This window comes from Solea senegalensis, linkage group LG19, assembly GCF_019176455.1.
Source record: "Solea senegalensis isolate Sse05_10M linkage group LG19, IFAPA_SoseM_1, whole genome shotgun sequence".
In the NCBI taxonomy this organism is placed as follows: domain Eukaryota; kingdom Metazoa; phylum Chordata; class Actinopteri; order Pleuronectiformes; family Soleidae; genus Solea; species Solea senegalensis.
In genome coordinates, this window is record NC_058038.1 from 19,109,374 (window position 1) to 19,128,063 (window position 18,690).

At 41.5% G+C, this 18,690-nt stretch overlaps 1 protein-coding gene and 1 long non-coding RNA gene across 3 annotated transcripts; one reads left to right on the top strand and one right to left on the bottom strand.

The window, feature by feature from the left end:
• Positions 1–5,394: 5,394 nt before the first annotated feature.
• LOC122785576 lies at positions 5,395–18,253 on the bottom strand. 2 transcript variants are annotated; one of them, XR_006362303.1, is made up of 6 exons: positions 18,239–18,253; positions 17,999–18,164; positions 14,159–14,367; positions 12,610–12,739; positions 5,968–6,092; positions 5,395–5,704 (listed from the first exon to the last, which is right to left on the bottom strand). It is a non-coding gene; the product is annotated as an uncharacterized LOC122785576 (long non-coding RNA). The 2 variants fall into 2 exon arrangements; XR_006362302.1 differs by lacking the exons at positions 14,159–14,367; positions 17,999–18,164; positions 18,239–18,253 and having other exon boundaries at positions 12,610–12,816.
• prl (prolactin) lies at positions 16,439–18,444 on the top strand. The gene is made up of 5 exons (XM_044051444.1): positions 16,439–16,479; positions 16,843–16,955; positions 17,608–17,715; positions 17,990–18,172; positions 18,256–18,444. Exons 1-5 carry the CDS (start codon positions 16,440–16,442, stop codon positions 18,442–18,444), a joined length of 633 nt encoding a protein of 210 aa, XP_043907379.1. The 5' UTR covers position 16,439.
• The last annotated feature ends 246 nt before the right edge of the window (positions 18,445–18,690 follow it).

Sequence of the window (18,690 nt, forward strand, 5' to 3'; positions counted from 1 at the left end):
TTCCTTTTAAGAAAATAAAACCAAAATCAGAAGACGAGACGTTTCTCGATTCCCATTTACAAATGGGAACATCCATCCAGGCGGCGGGGGGGGGGGGGGGGCGAATCTCAGCTCAAATGGGAAAATGAAAAACGAAAATCGACAATAATTGAAGAGGGAAAACGACAGAATGATGTGCAAATAAACATAGCTTACTTTGTTGTGACCCAGAAACTTCTCGTTATGACACTGTTGCACTGAATGGGCATTTGCCTGCAGTCTAAACACGTCTTTACACCAATATAGTACTCCATAACTGAATGGAAAGTGTTTCCCGCTATAAAACTAGTACATTTGTGTAAAGACAGCTCGTTTTCTGCTCCTCCCACGACAGTCAGCTGATAGGGTGAAAAATGTGTTTATCCCATGGAAGTCTATTCTCACACAAACTTGACGTCATGTTGAAACAAACGGCCACAAACCGCACAGGAGCAAATATAGCTGCTGGATCTCTGTTGTTCGCTATCGTCGCGTCAGTACGACGTCACGCTACGCAGCCATCGGGCACAGCCCACAGTCCACAGCCCGCCTACCAAGCAACGGTACTGTTCTCAGTCGAAAATACAAGCCTGACGCCAGGGCTCTACCGTTCCAAACTGTACCGTACCATGATAGAAACACAGCATTTCACCTGACTGAGGGTGTGTGTAGACAGCAGTAGCGCACGGTCGTGGGCGGGGTCAAGAGGCATTCATACAGACATGGGTCGACCCCCGGCTTGTGTGGCTGAAGAAGGCCCTGGTTCGTCCCCGTTGGGGGAGTGTATGGGGGAGGACTTTGTTGTCTCCAGTGCGTGATGGGCTCTGTGGGGGGGCCCTGGGTATATGAACTTTGAGCTTTTCAGAGTCTGTCCGTGCTTCGATCATCGCTAATCCTCTTAGGGCTGGCCCTGAGTGTGGGGGGCCGCCCGCCTCGTGACCCTCTGCTTCGTCTGTCTTTTTTGGGGGTCTCTGGGATTGGTGGCCTTGGGTCTTTCCTGCTGGACAACCAGACATTGAGTGAATATACACAGTCTGCTCTATGATGTAGGTTAGTTTGCCTTTTCTTTCTTGTCTATAATGTTGTAAATGAGTGCTCGTGCTCTCACATAAAACAAACTGAAATAAAAATACACAAATAAACATCAGCGGGGACGTGACAAATGACAGGAGAAACAACATAATTACTTTCAAACATTTGCCACCTTCAGACTACAGGTTATACCAAACTAAATGCAACAAACTGCCTTGAAATGAGCAAATATGTGTTTTCCTGCTTATGAATCTTAAGGTTTTAAAGAGGAAACAAATAGGCTTAGGCTTAGGCTTAAAAATAAACACATAAAATATAGTGTGATGATGAATAAACGATAAACTGACTGAACCCAAAATAAGCGGAACTCCAGATCGTTTTAGGAAAAAAAGGAGGAGCTAATTCATTTACAAAAACAAACAAAATCAAGCCAAAGGGAAAAAAACACAGCTCTCCAAGGAACACTTTCTGTGGATCCAGAAAAATATCAGAAGTAAATGAGGAGATGAGTTGCAGGTGAGTGGCTCAGAAGCCCCGCCCCCAACCAACCAACCAGCCCGCCTCCTGGCAGAACACACTACACAGGGAGACAGGAAACCAAGAAGTTTAATAAAATAAAGGACAGGAACTGACTCCATGACATACAGGTAAGATAATTATTATTAATAATAATGTGGTGTCTGAATGACTAACTCCTGCTTTTTAACGTCTTTGAAGGGTTGATGTAGCTGATAATGTTGTGTGTCCACACATGACAATGTCTCGTTAACTCTTACAGCATTTATATGAAATCAGAAACATGAACATGACTCAAGAACATGTTAAAGTCTCTGGTTTGTTCAGGTCAGTAAAGTTGTAGTGTGTGAGATGTACTGTAACACCACATGATGGTGCTGTTATGCTTCCGCCCTGGTGTTCACCTTCAGCAGGTGCAGATGAGTTCTCATCTCAAGGACAGTGACAGTGAGACGTACACGGCATTAACTCTGACATTAACGCTGCAGCTTCACGTTCACTGTCAGTGCAAGAATGAAATAGTTTTCTTACAAATGTACTCTCTCTCTCATCATACATGCTCAGTGTAAGCTCCTCCTACCAGCAGTGCTTTTAGTTGAGATACGTGAAACTTCTAATAAGATACCACACTCGATTATTAATCAATTACTAAATGAATCTCCAACTATTTTAATAATCAATTATTCGATTGGAGTATTTTCTAAAAAATTAAACCCAGTTTCTGTGGTTTTTCAGCTTCTTTAATGTGAATATTTTCTTAATTTCTTTGCTCCAAATAACAAAGATATCATTAAAACTGAATCATTTTGGTTTGTGGATCAATATTTTTCAGGCCTTTCTTTTCAATGATTACTCGATTAATCGAGAGAATAATGGACAGATTATTAATCGATTATGAAGAAGACACAGAAGACACAACTCATGTTGTTGTACTTCAGGGAGACGTTTGTGCATTAAAGGTTTAACTTCCTCATGTTTCTGTACCAGAGGAATCACTACACTTTGTTCACTGGCTTACAATCATGTGAAAACTGAAGTTTTCAAACCATAAACATAAAATTACGCAATAGAGGTGGTTGAGACATGGTTTGATATTGTTAGCAATCATGTGTACGACACCGGGAGTGTTTTGGAGGCAATAAATCAAATCGAGCATTCTGGAAGGACAGGAGAAACAGTTTGGGAGTCATTTCAGATGCTGGATTTGGAAATAGGAGAGAGTTTGATGTAATTAAAACGACAAAAACTGGGACTGGTGTTTATTTATTGCACTCAAAATCTGTTTAGTTAAGTTTCAAGCACCGTTACTCGTCAGTTCTTGTCCAGATTTCTACTGGCTGGTCTTTCCAGCTCAATGCTCCCTTCTGGAAAGGGTGACCAGAACAAGTACGGCGGGCACAACTCGACTGTCTTTCTGAAGGTTTATTCCACATACACAGTTAAGCAGACGTCAGTTAGCAGTTAGACAGTTATCAGCTTGAAGTTATGTAGTTAGACAGCACCTTGTTAGGTTGTAAAACCGACAAGTCGTACAGGTTCTGATGATAGATACATTTACAAAGCTGCATACGAAGGCAATATATAACAAAACATGGCTTTGACAATGCACCTTAAAGGCTCTTTAAAGGCAACGGTGCTTTGATACCAATTACAACAATGAACAAATAAATAGAATGAAAGACAAGTGGCTTTGCCTGATAGAAAGTTCTACAGTTCTGACAGCTCACTTCATACAACATGGGAACTTTCATCTCAGAATTTAAGATGACCGTTGAATTTGATCATCTATTTTCAGTGTCAGTGGCTGAACTGATCTCTCTAGAGGTCAGAGGAGTTGAACTTTCACCTCCACCACCAGCGAAGACCTCTTAAAATGGGATCAGTCACCTTTGACCCTAAATAATGGATATAACTGCATAAATAGTGTATATACACATTAAAAATGCTGTTTTTTTTAGAAGTGTCCGATGTGTGTCTCGCTATCAATAGTTGTAGTTATTCTCTTATAGATTGCTGTGTATTAAACACATTGGAATAATGACGTGTTGTGTTTTCATGAACAACTTCCTCCTGCTTGTTACTCACACACGCAGAACCCTGATAACCACACAGTGGTTCAGTGCAATCCAATTCCTTTCAACCCTTGGCCTTTAAGCTCTGATCTGCAGAGTCAGGCAGGAGAGCTCAACACCCTCCCCCTCTCTCCCTCCCCCCCTCTCCCCCCCTCAGTGGAATCTGCCTCAGGCATTTACACAGTCACCATGTGAAGCAACTGGAGGTGCTAGTGTACTGTATATCTGCTGAGTGTTGACAGATGCCGAGTCGGCTCAATGTAACCGCAACATGTGCTGCCATGTGCAGCTCTGTACTGCATGTCTGTGTCTGTGTGAATGAATGAATGAATGAATGAATGAATGAACCGGAGGAAGGTGGGAAGTGTGCAAAGCTCCACCAAAGCACCAAACATTCACTCCTTTATCTCACACGGTAAAGAATGAATTAAAAATGACCAGAATCAGCATGTGAATCATGAAACATTTGAATTAGTTCTTCCTTGGACGATTCCATTTGAAATCTCTCTTTTTTTTATTTATTTTTTTGAGTTATGCAGCTCATAGACAAACAGATTTGGATGGATTTGGATGTATGGATTTAACGTGTGTGTGTGTGTGTGTGTGTGTGTTTTGGGAACATGGTTTCTCCTTTCACATGTTGATACCAGTGGAACATTCCTGGAACCATATCACACATGTTTGCACCAGTCACGTATGCTCACACACACACACGCACACGCCTCCATTGATGTTTAGGGAACACATTGTTCATTAGAACTGTATCATTCCAAAAAACTAAATGTAAATGAAGACTTTAGCTCTGGCGCCCTCTTGTGTTCACTACTGGTGATTTAATAAAGTGTGAGATAAAATATTACAACTGTTCTTTGACAAAGGTAAGGAGAAAAACTAGATCTTAAATACAGTTGTCATGTTACTGGGTTTATGAGTTTTAATAATAATAAAACCTTTCAGTACTTTACATTACGAGTGATTGATTATTGAACCGTTCCAGGCTTTAAATGCACAGATCTGACAGCAGTGACAGTTTGTGTAACAGTCGAGAGCAGACTCATGTGGGTGTGAAGACAAAAACTGTCCCATTTCACCCCCCCGGTGCTGAATCCGAGCAGCCAATCAGAGTCCGTCTGTCTGTATCTAAGGTCAGCCACGCTCTATGTTCACATAGTAAATTCCAACCACACCTATTACTAAGGCTATTGTGTAAAATACATATAAAAAGGCTTATTCTAAGACCATAAAAATGATTCTAATTTAAAAGCAATAATAAACATGCAAATACACAAAGTACATTAAAGCGTGGTGTCAACCATTTTTTCCCTACTTGGTCAAATAAAGAATACATTTAAAATCATTACAACTCAACTGTTTAATTAACATTCTTTGACCAATTTTATTAGATTTTTTCCAGATCTTTTACCCATAAAACTTGACAGAAACACAGCAAAGAGCAGAGCTTTTATTTTCTTTGAAGGAAGTGACTTTGACATCAACTTTGTCAATTTTATTTATTTATTTCAATCCTAACATGCTCCATTTTTGTGGGAATGAGACATTCATCTCAGGAAATTAGTAAAAAACTGTATATTTTTTGGGTGAAATGGTCCTTTAAATTAAATGACATTAAATCCTACTAAATGTAATTCACTGGACCAAGAAAGGAGGCTTCACTGAGCAGGGTCAGAGTTCATGTTCAAACGTCATTTGTCCACATTCCAATCAAACACCAAGGCCAGAAATCACAAAACATGCATTTATATCAATATTCACTTTTATTTCCATTTATAAGATTTCATTTCAAGTCGACAATTTACATCACAGCCCATCGGCTCTCTGGAAATGTCACCCATGGAGGAGAAGGGTGGGGGGGGACAGAGGGGTAAGACTGAGGAACACGGGGTAAGTTTAAAGACAGAGGAGGAAACTGGTTTACTGCTGCCAGATCCCAAACACCATGTGCATCACTATCATCATCAGCATCAGCGTCATTGTTGTTTTCGTTCAGTCCAGTGCTGTTGTGCAGAAGGGAATGCTGGGAACTTGGAGGACTCAGTGCAGTGGACCTGGAGGTGAGCGGAGAGGCGTGTTAGAGGTTTCATTCATTCATTCATTCATTCATTCATTCATTCCTACAAGTGTAACACTAGTTCATTATTTCCTTATTCATTTGCTTCTGTTTTGGAGGTACAGGCGCTTTAAGAGCTTCTTTTCCTCCGTATCAGACACGTGTAGCAGAACACGAGGTAACCGAACACAAACTTCCGCGGCAAATTTAGCTTTTTGAACAGAGGTAACAGCAAAACAATAAATAGCATCAATGAATCACCAAATTGAGGGACATCGGAAGTTGTAGAGCAACTTCCTCACGACGTCGCCTCTGCTGCGCTCTTCACACAAGCAGCGAAGGCCTCCATCAGATCCTTGCAGCCCTCGGCTCCCTTCTCTGCCACACTGCAACAAGAAAATCCACGTTTAAATATGTCATTAATTTAAGGACAAACAGTGTAACGTGCTACTTATTATTAGTCAGACCCTCGTCGTAGTCCGACACGGAAAACATCAAGTATGGAGAGACTTTAAAAAGTCAGCAAAAGTCAGTGTTGGTCATGTTTGCTGTGGCAACACCACATGCACAAGAGCTCCACGGTGTTGCTTTAATATTTGTGTAACCCGACCTGGCAGACGGACAAACCTGCTGACAAAACACATGCTTGTTTCGTGTGTAAACAGGTTTTTTTAACATCATTTCAGTGACAGTCAAAAAAAAAAAAAAAGGAGTGAAAGAGTGGAGGCTGCAACACAACAGGATGAAGAGTGAAAAAAGAAACAGAGCCGAGGCTGAAAACACTGTCACACTGCATTAGGGTGATGGAGTGAAAGAGGGAGAGAGCGAAAATAGGCAGAGGAAGACGGAGTGAACGCGAGGGGAGAGTGATACAGAGACCGTTTGATAGGACACTGCATGATAACGTAACAACACGTCACAGAGGCAAGAGTGCACAGGGAGGGGGAGGGGTTTCACTCTTCCACCGGCTCCACCCGTCCACATCATGACGTCTCTCTGCTCGTCCTCCAATCCCCTCCTCAGCTGAGCAGAGGACCGGAGAGCAGGAGCCTTCTCCTAGAATAAATACATTTGTGGTGATTTCCCACCACGATGGTGGAGTAATCTCTGTAGCACATACCAGCGCATGAGGGATTTAGAGAGAATAAAGCCTGCACCGACCATCACTACTCACTGTTACGGCTTTTTATTTGATCTCATTTGACATCTGTGCAGCTGTAACAAGAGATCATTCAAACAGAATAGTCCTGGTTGTTGCTGCCTCACACTGAAAATTCACCTGATAATAGAATTTCCTTAACTGTAATAAAAAAGTTGAAATGTACAGACTATAATCTTTCATCAAAATGGTGTCTGAAAAGCCAAAAAAGGTTCTACAGCCTGCATGATTATCCAATCCACTTTAATTATAAAGCACATTTATAAGAGATTGCGGAACATAGGAAACTAAAATACAGTAAGACATTAAAATACATGAAAAGACATAAAGACTAAAAGAGACAGAAGTCAAGGAGAAAAGGTGAGTTTTAAAACTAGACTTTGGAGTCATGACATGAGAAAGAAGCTCATGCCACAGTTTGAGTGGCAGGTCCGAGACTTTGTCACCTCTCAATCTTTCCACCTATTTTAGGAACGACAAGGAGAAGCTGATATGCAGACCTCACAGTCCTGCAGGGAGTTAACCACTCCAAGGAGGTCTGAGACGCATTCAAGGTGTCGGAGGTGTGCCATGTTAGCAGATGCTAATGTAGCTCTTCTACCAAGAGAAATGATTTATCGTCACAAAGAAAATCCATACTTATGTCTTTGTTATCTTGAAATGAACCTTTGATATATATTCAGAGAAGTATATTCTGAAAAAAGATGAACTGAGTCAAAGATGAGTTTTAAGACCGTAATCTCTTAAATGTGACATTCTTGTCAAGAGTGACTTGAAAGATTAGAATAAAGTAGAAAGAAAAACCCTGGTATTGGCTGATGATGGGATGTTTTGGTCCAGTAGTCAAACCTTTTTAACATGATAAACTCGGTCACCTCTGCTACTTCATCTCTGATATTGTGGCTTAATGCCCTTCAGTGATGTAACTCACAGCTGGCAGCTGCAGATTATCTCGAGGCTGGAGCGATGAAAAGTGGGAGCCACCGAGTGTGTGTCACATCATCATGTGCTTCTTGAGTGAATAATGCACCAACTTATTTCTGCGTCTGTTACGTTATTATGTCGTTACATCTTCCGTTTACCACGTGCAATACCATACAAGTGTTATTTATATTTATCATAACTATCAATACCACAGAAAAGTAATCGCACCACTTCATTCTCCTCTTCCATGCATCGAGCTTATATTTTTTTTATTACATTTTTCCCCCTTCATTGTTTTAATTTTAATTGAATTTATTTCTTATGCACCAAAGGAATTGCACTGCAATTTCCTTGTATGCAATCAAATGACAATAAAGGTAATTCTATTCTAAATCTGAGCAACTGGAAAAAAAAAAAAAAAAAAAAAATCACTTTTTGCACAAACGTATGAATAAGCTACATGATAATAAAATGTACATTTTTATTGTCTATCATTTTATTGGTGTGACAACTTCAAAAAAAGTCATTCTATTCTGTTCAAAAACCTAAATGATATAATTGTATTGAAACAAATATGTGAAGTAAAATGTCACTTTCATGTGGAGGAAATAAAAAAAACACCTCACCATCTGTAACTTATAAATAATTTTCAGTTATTTTTGAGTTAAATTGTGCCAAATTATGTTGCATTGTAACAGGGGCGAGTCGATTTGTTGCTTCACGTACTGTTTGTTGCTAAAGCATCAATATCTGTCTCACATCAGCCTCACTGAGGGAGAAGCACATACGTGTACATCACATGTAGACGCGTACATCACATGCAAACAGAGCGGCGACGCTCGCATGCACAGAAGGCGGGGGGCGGGGCAATGACATCAACACTATTAGAGCCATCACGCAATATCCCAGGAGAGAGCCCGACTGAGCCAGGTCATATTACAGGGTCATGGGGTGAGGCCCAGTTGTCATGGCAACCATGAAGCGGGTTCTCAGCTGGAGCCTAATCATTTGGCCAAATCCAGACTCAATCTACTTTATGTTCCATTTAAAACAACGATGATTCAATATTAACACATACAGTCAATTCTTCCCGTTAACGGGTCAAACGCACGCAGCGCGACGTGGAAACGTCCGCTGATCTAAGACGGTCGAGCACCATCGTGCATCGTCAGCACATTCAGCTCGGATTAATGACGTCATCGTCACATCATCGTCGTCAGGAAATGAAGGCTGAATTATTTAGGCCTGAACGAGCTTTAGAGTCGATCCTCTGAGACAGACATGCATAATAGATCACCGAGCAGGTGCAGCACGATGCAGAGGCCAAACATTAGTCAAGTGATCATGTGATTAAGGCCGAGTGGGCCATAGTGCTTGGTAACTAATAATCACTGATATAATCTATCCCTCTGTGCCTCAGTCAGTGAGTCCATGTTTCACTGGCCTGTTACTGCACCTGTGTTTGAGATCATGGAAGGTTTTATCACCTCCAGCCAACACGTTAACTACAGAAGAGTAGAGAGAACATACAGTACTGTACGAGGTAAACATTAGCTCAACAACTTATATATGGCACTGTACTGTATACATTTACACTTTGGTCAGGTGACTCATTAGAAGATGAGTTCAGTGCTTCCTGCATGACACAGACACTTGGGCTGCAGCATCATTTGCAGTGTCAAAGGGAATGGGAACGTTTTTACATCATTTTTCTTATTTTCATTCAAAAAAACATTTAAAATGATTAGTGTGTGATATATGTTGTTCCCTTCAGTCTGTAGAATGAGATGTTTACGACTAAAAGTCACTAAACGCACCAGACTTCTGTTAAATATTGAGATTTTAGACGTTTCGTTGAAAAATATTGGAGATTAACTCGTGTTTTCAGGTATTTTTCACTGCCCTACAGTTCACCATTGTTCTTGGATTTTACTACTAGAAAACTACATTCACTGATTCAACTCTACTGCATTACATGTGAAATGTCTAAAACTAAAACATGCATTTATTCACTTGTACAAAGAAAAGAAATCAAAGACACACGCGTTACCCTCTTGCAAAAGCTCACTGTACGGCCTGGTGCACACATTTACTAATGTGACCTTGACAAGGTCATTACTACTGCAACTTTTTAAAGAGAACAATAAAAACAAAAATGTCAAAAATGGATCACGTCTGAGGAAGATGAAGACATGAATGACCACGACATGAGGGCCTGAGGCACAACATGGCCGTCACTATGTGTGTGTGGCTGGGTAACAGTAGCCGGTGTGAGGTGCAGCAGTAACGTATCTATAGCAGGGAACATGTCATGGTATCCTGCACATACAGTCTCACCCATGGACTCTCCTGTCTGCGGGGCTTTTAAAAGGTGTCTATATATACTGTGTGTGTGTGTGTGTGTGTGTGCGCGCTGGTGTTGATTACACAGCGTCAGCCATGTACAGTTTGACTGGAATTAAATACAGCGTGTCCAGACTGAGCCGCCTTCAAACATATGTACAGGCATTCATCATCACACAGGTGGTGAGAGGAAGAAACTGCGTACTGTACAAGAATATTTGAAGAGTTTTGACTTGAATAACGAGACAGGAAACTTGCATATACAGTAGTTCACTATATAAAACTTAAAAAGGAAATAAACTCCCAAGGGTGACTCAGTTATGGCTGTCATTTAATGTCTTACTACTACACTTCTTAAAGAGGAAGTAAGTAAAGTAGTGTTCAGGTTTGCAATGATAACGATCACAGCGACACAGATCTTACTTTACATTTAACTGTTCGTGGTTCTGAACTGCTCGTTTGATACTTGTTTGACAAAAGTGTAACAATAGTGAACGTTATTTGCTTTATTCTGCTGTTTTCATGAAGTTCAGTGAAAACAAATGACAATTATACAAAAATAATAAGTAACGGCAAACAGATTATAAAATAAAGGTGATTTAACATTTTTAAATCCAGGATAAAAACACTTACGACTGAGCTCTTTCAAAGCACTTAAATTAGAATCTTTCATTTTCACTGCATGTACTTTTAATGATGTGGAAGCAAATCATTATTTTGTGCTGCAACCTTATTTAATTTCACTCTTTTTCCATTGTTCTGTAACTTTGTTTTTTATTTCTCAATTGTTTTTATTTCTCAAATTGCATGTCTTAATATTATTTGTTTCCAATTCTTACTATTACATGTTTGTTTCATGTAAAGCACATTGAGTATGAAATGCACTATATAAAAAAGCTAATTTTATAAGTAAAGTTAATAAAATAAGAAAAGGAAACATCAGTGGAGACTCTTGAAAATCACCATTATTATTTTCTATAATAACCTGACAATTGTGGTTTTGGTGGCTTAGAATGAGCCTTTACCTTTAAATATACAGTAGGAGTTTGTTTCTACAGAAGCCCAGAGTGGACAAACACACACACACACTGTTGCTTCTACACACATGGAAAGAAAGGACTGTCCGTTATGTAACGATGCAGATACATGCAACTCAAACCATACACACACACACTTATAGAGCCTATAGTGTGAGGGGCCACTATGGCCCTCAGCTTAGCAGCTGCCAGCAGTTTAAAAAGTGCTGTGAGCTCCTGCTTGTGCAACCTGTCAAGGTCAGTTTCAGCTCACATGATCAAACCATGACACACGACACGAGTGACAGGACGCCTTATCAGTGAGAAGCCACTGTTGTGCACTTCTTTGACAACCTAACTGTTGGTCTGAGGTCTCAGTGGAGACCAACTTAGACTTAAACAAGCTGCAGATTAGACACATTAGTTTATGTCAAACTAACAAGTCTGTGCACTAAAAATTAAATACGAGTGGGAGAGTAAAAGTTAGAACATGCTGAGGCCCCGCCCTCCCTCCCTCCACCCACTGCCTTATCGACAGGTTTCACACTCATGACGACACCTTATCAACACTTACACACACGCTGAGAGGACAATCACTCCTCCCCTAAACCTGACACTAAAACTGAGCAATAATTTAATTTAATATCAAATATGTTAATATAACAGAGTTATAATCAAAATACTGTATCACAGTATGTTAATGCACTAAATATTGACTGACTGCTGATGAGATCTGAGGCCATAACGGCTCAGCTCTGCCTGATTCCAGCCCAAAAAACACTTTAATATAGAGAAAGGTTTAATATTTAAAAACACACGCACGCACACAGTGAGCGCGAGTCGTCATCCACGAGCTGTTGACTTAACACCAGGCGATGGGAGATGGCGGGGGACTGAGGGACCAAGCCATCGCAAGGTATTGTGGGAAAAAGGAGGCTAGTGACGCAAGCGGATTCCCAGACTTCATCCATGCGTGCGGATGAGAATGAAACATCGCCCTCCTGCCACTAATCATTAGCCCTCACATCATTTTTTTTTACCCCACAAAGAAAAAACCCTGGTTTTCATAACCTTTGCCCTCTGCACCAGGATTCAAAACATCTCAACAGTTTAGGAGAAGATTTTCCTGCTCTAACCTCCAACAGTCACCAAAGAGACTCCATTTTAGCGTGGCGTATTTGGGATGCTGTCGTCCTCCAGTTTAAAAACCGCTGATCCCTCCCTGAAAAACCTGTGTTTTAAAGTTAAATCTGCTCAGGACTTTAAAAACAATCTGAGCTCCAAGCTTGGACCATGACGCCGTCTTCATTTGTAACGCTGAAGCTCCTCACTGCTGACAGCTTCTTTAGAAAGAATGAATATTTTAAAAGCCTGAGAACTTGTGACACATGCAGTGATGGAGCTCCCTGAGAGTCACTCTTTCATTCATTCATTCATTCATTCATGCACACCATCACCCACCATTTGTCCAGGTCGGCCTTGATGCTGGCACAAGCGGCAGGGACGGGGGCCTCGGCGGGGGCGGCGGCGGTCTCAGAGTCCGACATGACTGCGGTGCTGCTGTGCGTGCGTGCGTTGAGGGTTGCGTGTCCTGTCCGGTTCGAATGCCAATGGATCCCAGCGCCACCAACAGAGACACAGAGAGAGACAGTGGAGATGAGAGTGAGTTGGTGGGAGGAGAGGGGAGGGGAGGTGGGAGGAGATAAACATGTGAGAGGGCAGCACACGTGCGTGCAGAGCCTGCAGGGGCTGCAGGAGGAGGAGGGGGGGGCAAGAGTGAGGCCAGTGACCTGGACTGAAGGTCAAAGGTGGGAGATTTTTTTGAGGGTTAGGAGAAAACAGAAGGAGGGACGTGTGTGGACAGGTTTGTTGCTTTCAGTGACTTCAAACAGTTGGTTTAAAAGAAATAGAGCTGCATGTTATGTGCAGGAAAACAAAAAATCATTATTTTAACAGATATCATGAGAGAGAAATGAGCCATAAGTGGTACTGTTGTTTTTTTTTAATCAAAACTGACATGTTATATAGTTTGAAAAACCCCAAAAGTCTCACCTGAAGAGCAGTGGATTCCTGCTGCTCTGCATAACACCGTTTTATCTTTATCAAATAATTCATATCACAATTTCAGTGATGTAATATCATCTTAAAATTCTGTGAAATAAATAAAATTAAAGACTTCAGTTTACTTGATCTGGGTGGTTTAATGTGTGTGTGTGTGTGTGTGTGTGTGAGTGAGTGAAAGAGAGGCGACATTATCAACCGTCCTCTGAAGTCTGCCACCTAGTGGCAACATCTGGGTACAACTGTGACAGCACATGGCAGCCAGCCATGCATCAGAGGTCAGGGAGTGGAACTCACAGCAAACTAAACAAAACCCAGTGAAAGTACAACAGTCACGTGTTACTGTTTCTTATAGGCAGTACAATATAAATTTATATATTTTTATCACTTAAATATAAGTGAAATAGTGGCTGCACTGAGCAGTTTGTCCTTGAAAACAAACTTGAAAGTCACACTGAAAACTTTTTTTAAAAAAAGAAAAAAGTGCGATTACTTTCACTGATTAATTTGCTGTAAGACGATATTTTAGTTCTGCTCTTACAATTTAAGTTATTTGTTTCATTAAGTTATTCATGTTCCATAAAGAAGGAAAAAGTGTGCAGGGCCTAAATTACATTAGCATCAAAGGTCAAGCAATTAACTCCCTGCAGGAGGAAGAAAAAAAACCCCCCAAAAAACTCTTCGTCATGTTCATGCATAAAACAAAAACAGCAGGAAATAATAATATAAAGCACTAACACAGTGTCTACATCAGACAGGTTTTTATGTTCAAAAAGCAGATTATCTGTCAAGTTAATGATTGAATGGGAAAGACAAAGTGAGTCCCATGTGCTCTGGGACGAAAAGGAACATCATGTCCTTTCAGAAGCAGCAGTAGCTTTCATGTGCACAAACCCCCCCAGCACATGAGTCTGGATCAGTCAAAAGACAAAGTTTTAGTCATTCCTACCGATGTACAGGTGCAGGTGGGACGTCTCGGTCCTGGTCTGGAGTCTCAGTGTGTGCAGGAATCACCAGAGTGGGCTTTCAGGGTCCTGTGAGCTGAGTGTGCTCTCTCTCTCCTTGAAAAGGGGGTGTGTAGCTCCGCTTTACAGCTGTGTGTGCGTGTGTGTACATGTGTGTGCATGTGAGCACACTATGTACGCACACATGTATGGGCTGGAGGTGAAAGGCAGCGTGGGGGAGGGGAGGGGAGGGCCGAGGAAAGAGAGGAAGAAATAGAAGGAAGTTTGAGGCAGGAATGCAACAACTATAGTGTTGAATGTATAGTGGACACAGTGTGTTACTGTGTGTGTGCCTGGTGGAGGACTGGGGGACATGTCTCAGTGTCTCAGCTGATAAAACACTGACTATGCACAGAATTGTCCCCTGCGTGTCCCATTTCTTTCTCCTTCGTCTTCTTCTTCTGACTCTGCACACACACACACACGTTTGCCCTTCATTCATAGTGAGGACCCTCATAGACATAATGCATGGTTCTCAAACATGGTTCCCCGACTCTCACAGAATTGTAATAATGTGTCAAATATTACATTTATTGAAAGAAACATCAATATTAGAACAAATGTTTCACTTTTCTGTCAATAATTTGCTGTGTAAATAACATGTTTGCTTTAGCAATACAGATAACCTCAATACTGCTTCCTGAGAAAGCAGTTTTTAAATAAAAATGTCATTTTTTAAACAATAAATACATTTCAATAACAAAGAATACCTTAACAAGATCAATAATGTGCTGTGCAAATAACATTTTTTCGTTTTAACTCCTCTTGTGACCGTGTGTGGTTTCCTTGTAGGAAGCTAAGAAGCTAGATTTATTTTGCCAATGTTTTGAGACACAACCGTGAATCCAAGACTGAGCTATGCGTCGTCGTATTTTCTACGTCACTAAAATGAGTCTGGGTTACCACGACACCAAAAGTTAGTTAGGACTTAAAAAAAATCCAAAATAGAACTCGCGCCCCCCCTGCAAAGCCTCCATGCCCCCCCAGGGGAGCCTGCCCCACAGTTTGAGAAAGGCTGCCCTAACCTTAACTATCACAACTAAGTGTTAAACAGTTCTTAACCTCGTTAAAAAGCCCTTTAAAAAAAGGGAGGAACCAGCCAAAATGTCCTCACTTTGACCAAATGTCCACTTTCCATATGATTTATACCATTTTTGGTCCTCACAAAGCCACAAATACAAGAACACCAAGTTGTCTTTCAGCAAGTGGGGATTTAAAAAGTTCATCATCATCATCATCATCATCATCCATGGCTGAAGTTGTAAGAAGAAGAGGAAGAGGAGGAAGTAAAGTGTGATCAAACGCCTGCGTCACAAGCATCAAACCGTCGGACTCAAGTGATGCGTCTTCACATTAACGTTGCGTGTAATCTGCTCGTGCGACAGATTTTAATCAGTGTGATCACATGGTTATGCATGAGGAGATTACACTGGAGAACGTCCAAACAAGACGGACAAGTTCCAGACCTTTGTGTCCTCACATACAACCTCTGTCTGGCCTTCGGATGGAAGGATGGAAATCAACTAATAATGTAGGAGTCAGCCCTTTAATTCCACGTTTAAATGGTTCAATAATGAGCTAAAAGCTGCAGTAATTCTGCCTCTGTTTGGTCTTCATCAACAAACATTCTGTAACGTTATTTGTACACTGTGTCCTTCATCTGAAAACAGGCTGTGTCAAGCAAAACTATCAGACCTTGTGTGGGAACAAGACACATTTATCAGCATCTAAACCCGGCTACACTGAGAGACACGGAGAGAGTCAACATAGTTCCACACTACAGCTGAAAATAATGTCATGTGTCGTACACTTAAGATACAGATTTATATGAAGGAAAAGTCTTGGAAAGAAAAAGTGATCAGGTGTGTCCTGGAAATCAGCCTTCAAATGATGTTGTAATGAATTCAGTCACATGGCGCCAAGTCATTACAAAACACTGAATTTAGGTATTTTGATTCATCCACTCTATTAAGGAGCGGAAGGAACTTTACACACACACACACACACACACACACACACTGCTGCATCAATTCAAGTGGACTTGATCATGTTTCTCATTAAGAGAACATGTTCAAATAATTAGCGCAGCGTCATCCCACTGCTATAAAAACAGAGGTAAACTGGAACAGGGGAACAAAAGAGTGAGAAGGAAACCAAGAGAAGACAAATAAACATCAAAGACAGACAGACAGACAGACAGACAGACAGAGAGAGAGACAGAGAGAGATGGCTCACAGGACCAAAGGAAGCAAACTCTTCATCACAGGTGAGATCATCCACTGAGCTAAAATTTAAAACATTTAAAAAATACCTTTTTTCAACATGAATTTCTGAACCAAACTCCTTCAATATGAATTCAAATTTCAAACCAGAATCTAAGTCAATGTCGTTGTGTCAGTTCAGCAGTATGTTCATGTAATGATCCTGAAACAACAGATAATAAAGTTCATCTTCAGCGTTGTTGCATTACTTCATTATTATACCAGAGAGTATAGTGTCGTGACTTCGGCCTGTTAGCGCAGGTCAGTGCTGTGACCTGCGCTGTGGTCACTGTCATTCTCGACAGTATGTTAGCGTTTTGTTAAACTGTTGCTGAAATGATGGAGAAACTGATGTTCATGTCCTGCAGTTCTCTATGTGGTGACATCATGCAGCGCCGTCCCCATCAGTGACCTGCTGGACCGCGCCTCTCAGCGCTCTGACAGGATGCACTCACTCAGCAGAACCCTCACCCACGAGCTGGTCAGTACCTCTCTGTATTTATATATATATATAATTTATATATATATATATATAATACATATTTATTCTTCTTTTACGTGCAGGTATTAGCCAGGGCAGGGAAATGTGACGCACGTCTTCTCATGTCTGCTTGAGTCCAGCTCTGGTTCCATTGAAAGTAGACTCCCAATCACATGATCTGGACGTGATAGTCTGACTTTGATTCAGCCAGACTAACATCCCTTTATTTTGTACCCATTTATCCTCCACATGAGGGTCACTGGGTGTTTGCCCGTCCGTCACAGGGTCACACATAGAGACAAACAGCACGGTCAATTTAGAGTGTCCAGTTGACCTAATCCCCATATTGCATGTTTTTGACTGTGGGAGGAAGCTGGAGAAAACCCACTCACACCCTAACCCTAACCCTGCCAGACTAACATGTGCAGCTCCTTTTATCTCTCTCTCTCTTGAGAATATACTGGCTGGGATTATTAATATCCAATTAACAATAAACAAATGGCAACCCTCCCCCATTTTAAGTCAGACTAACAGAGTAATTCATTTCTTAATTAATATCATGTAAACATATTGACTGTATAATCTGTGTTTTGCAGAAATGTTGGTATCTGAGTGTTTCAGAGATTATCTCGCTCTCTCTCTTCCCTCCCAGGACTCTCATTTTCCTCCCATAGGTCGGATGATGAGCCCTCGTCCCTCAATGTGCCACACCTCGTCTCTGCAGACACCCAGCGACAAGATGCAAACGCTTCAAGTCTCTGTGAGTGACTCTGTCTCACTTCTCTCGTATTCTCACACGCTTGTGTTTTCAAACGTCTTCACGGCCGCGGTCACATGACCGATCACGTCTCATCTCCAGCTGTTTGACTATTGACTATATTCCCTTTCGAATAAATGATCAAACAAGTTCACACCCGGCTTCGATTACAGCACTACGGTTTTGTATAAAAACAAAGTTTATAAAGTTTAGAAATAAATAAAGTTAGAAACACTGTGTAAAATCTGTAATATTCACTGTTCGACTCGTCCCTCAGGAGTCCGACCTGTTGTCTCTGGCTCGCTCTCTGCTCCAAGCCTGGCTGGACCCTCTGGTGGTTCTGTCGGCCTCTGCCAGGACTCTGCCGCACCCGGCACAGAACGCCATATCCAACAAGATCCAGGAGCTGCAGGAGCACTCCAAGAACCTGGGAGACGGTCTGGATATCCTCTCTGGGAAGGTAGAGATGAACGACCTGTCAACTGATTTTTATTTAACATTCAAATTACAAAATAAAAAGACGTACTTCCCTTCCACTTTCAGATGGGTCCGGAAGCTCAGAACCTCTCCTTCCTTCCCTTCAGAGGAGGGAATGAAATCGGCCAGGACCGGATTTCCAAATTAGTCAACTTCCATTTCCTGATGTCCTGCTTTCGACGGGACTCCCACAAGATTGACAGCTTCCTGAAAGTCCTTCGTTGCCGAGCAACGATGCAACCTGAGTTGTGCTAAAGACAGGGGTGGTGGTGGTATTGGTGGTGCAGGGCAGGGGGGGGGTGGGGGGGGCGACCAGTTTGACTCTGGGGGGAGATTAGTCTGAAAGCTTGTACTTGCTACCAACAGCATATTCCAGGAATCGACCATCTGAGCTAATGTCCTGGTTGATCAGTAGAAGGAGATAAGGATGGTCATAGACGGCGGTTAATCTGTCTTGTGACTCCTCCTCCTCCTCCTGAAAGCTGCGTCCTCCCAAAGTCA

Bases quoted from the DNA above. Each gene is read 5' to 3' on its own strand.
- prl (XM_044051444.1), top strand. From the start codon at position 16,440: ATGGCTCACAGGACCAAAGGAAGCAAACTCTTCATCACAG. The intron at 16,480-16,842 runs GTGAGATCATCC...CATGTCCTGCAG, and splicing joins AAGCAAACTCTTCATCACAG to TTCTCTATGTGGTGACATCA. The intron at 18,173-18,255 runs GTAGAGATGAAC...TTCCACTTTCAG, and splicing joins TGGATATCCTCTCTGGGAAG to ATGGGTCCGGAAGCTCAGAA.